Source organism: Danio rerio, chromosome 12 (genome assembly GCF_052040795.2).
Source record: "Danio rerio strain M-AB ecotype USA chromosome 12, GRCz13ab, whole genome shotgun sequence".
Classification (NCBI taxonomy): Eukaryota; Metazoa; Chordata; class Actinopteri; order Cypriniformes; family Danionidae; genus Danio; species Danio rerio.
This window is the reverse complement of record NC_141032.1, coordinates 49682501-49685000: the sequence shown is the minus strand read 5'-3', so window position 1 is coordinate 49685000 and position 2500 is coordinate 49682501. Positions and strand designations below refer to the sequence as shown.

Sequence of the window (2500 nt, the reverse complement as noted above, 5' to 3'; positions counted from 1 at the left end):
TACATAGGTTACAATTGTTTTTATACTCTACAAACTATACTTTTGAATGCTCTAACCCCAAATCCAATCTCTAAACCCAACCCTTACAGGAACTTATGTGTAGTTTTACTTTCTGAAAATAAAAAAATATTTAGTGTGATTGAATTTTATACATAATGTCCACATAATTCACCATCTCCTCCTAACATCTGTGTAATACCGATGTTGTTATACATATACATGGGCGCACACACACACAAACAAGAAAATACACTCTTTTACACTCTCATACACACTCTCTCTCTTACACACACACAGACGCACACACAGGTACAATCACACTGTTTCTCTCTTACATGCATTATTCACTCACACACACTCACACTTTGGTAGTTTTGAAGTTTGATTGGTTAATACCACAATAAACAGGAGTTATGTCTTCTGGAAGCAGTCGTGAAACTAAACTAAACAAGCAAACTAAATCCTGTTGCACTAATTCACTTGATTTTGATTTTATTATAAAAAAGAAAAAGAAAAAAGAAAAACAGGAAAGTGTGTATAGTACTGTGGTAAAAGAAAATCTAAAATACTTTATGGCTGATGGCTATGGTTTAGTATAAATTTTTTTAATTTTGATTATGTTTTTAATTAAATTGGTCTTGCACTTCATATGTTCTGTAGTATATTTATTAATACTGGTACTTTTACCATAAACCAACATCTTCACCAGTTGGTGGAGGCTGATATTTTAGAAATTATGGGATGTGTTGAGAAAAAAATGCATTGACTGTGTTAAATAGCGACATTATGAGTTAAGAAATGCAATAAAAAAATATATTGCTTTTGTCTTGGTGTGACAGTTATAGGGTTTTTTTTAATACAATTTTGTTCTTTAATACAGCAGTCAGATATATGAACTGTACTTTTAATTTGACCTGCTTAAAGAAAGCACTCTTTCTGAATGTATCAAACAAAACTCATGCACAGAAGACAGCATGAGCATTTACAGCTAATAAACTCATGTCAATATTATACCGCCAGCTTTTTGAGGTCTTATGATGATTGGTTATTATCTTCATCTGCTCAACAGAAAGGGCTTTAGGAAAGAAGCGCTGTTCACCCATGGCGGGAAGAATACGCGGTTATTACAGGTAATAGACACAGTGGAGAAAACTTGAACATCAGGCACGCTCGTGTCTGGATGGATCGACAGCTTTAACAGCCAAGAAAAGAGGGAAAGTTACCTTACAAACAGGCCAGCGGGTCAAATGTCCAAAGTGAGAAAGAGAGAGGCAGAGGTGAAGTTTTACAACATTTCTCCCTAATAGTAAATTAGCGGCTCGTGTGCCGCCTTCACTCGCGCCTCCGTCCTTCGCCATAGTATTGCGACATCGCGCATAGGAGATAAATGACGTCATCACGTAATCACCGGTTATGACCTATTACTAAACTGATATCGATCATTTTGACACCCCTAGTAACGAGTAACGATGCAGCACATAAAAAATCTATCGGAGTAAAAGTATTAAACTCATGTAAAATATGTACTTAAGTAAAAGTGGAAGTAGGAGAAAAAAATAATACTCCAGTAAAGTACAGATACTGCCTTTTAGTACTTAAGTACAGTAGTGAAGTAGTTCTACTTCGTTACTATACATCTCTGATGGCCATACACCCAGAGTGCTTTACAATCATGAGGGGTCTCTCCACTCCATGACCAGTGTGCAGCATCCACTTGGATGATGCGACGGCAGCCACAGGACAATGGCGCCAGTGCTTCACCACACACCAGCTAAAGGTGGAGTGGAGAGACAGTGATAGAGCCAATTCAGTGGATGGGGATGATTGGGAGGCCATGATGGGTGAAGGATGATGGAGGGAATTTGGCCAGAACACCAGGGTTACACCCCTACTAGTTAAGAGTGCCATGGGAGTATCAATGACCACAGCGAGTCAGGAGCTCAGTTTAATGTCTCATCCGATAGACGGCACTCACTGACAGTATACTGTTCCCTTCACTATACTGGGGCATTAGGACTCCCACAGATCGTAGGTTGAGCACCCCCTATTGGCCTAACACCCCTGACAACAGCAACCTGGCGTTCCCATGTGGTACTGACCAGGCTCAGCCCTGCTTAGCTTCAGTGGGCGCCCATGTGAGAGTTGCAGAGAGCTAGCTACAGGTATAATATTTAAATAAACGTGTGGGCTTCATGAACTTTGGACTAAAAATAAAAGAAGGTTTTCAAACTAAACCAATTCATCTGCCTTTACAATAACATTTTCAGGATTCTCAATATGGTGACCGGCTCAAGTGTCTGAGATCAGAAGCACAAACATATTTGACTACATTTTACCACACTGAACACTTCAAGTGTTTTTATAATGCACTGTGGGGTGAATGTGGGTCATGTGACCATCATACCTTCAGCGAATCATAGTGATCCTGACGAATGTCTTCATACTCTTCCTGGACCTCCTCGAAGTAATCTTCACGAACACCATCATCCAGCAGTTGGGA

The 2500-nt window shown here is 39.4% G+C and overlaps 1 protein-coding gene across 1 annotated transcript in view; it reads right to left on the bottom strand.

The window, feature by feature from the left end:
• The window catches only part of mtr (5-methyltetrahydrofolate-homocysteine methyltransferase), a gene marked incomplete at its 5' end in the record, with an annotated part of 38496 nt that overhangs the window by 10339 nt on the left and 25657 nt on the right, over positions 1–2500 (bottom strand). The window contains 1 exon segment of the mRNA NM_198072.1: positions 2405–2500. This exon segment is cut by the window's right edge and continues 3 nt beyond it. Coding sequence (NP_932338.1) covers positions 2405–2500 — 96 coding nt within the window.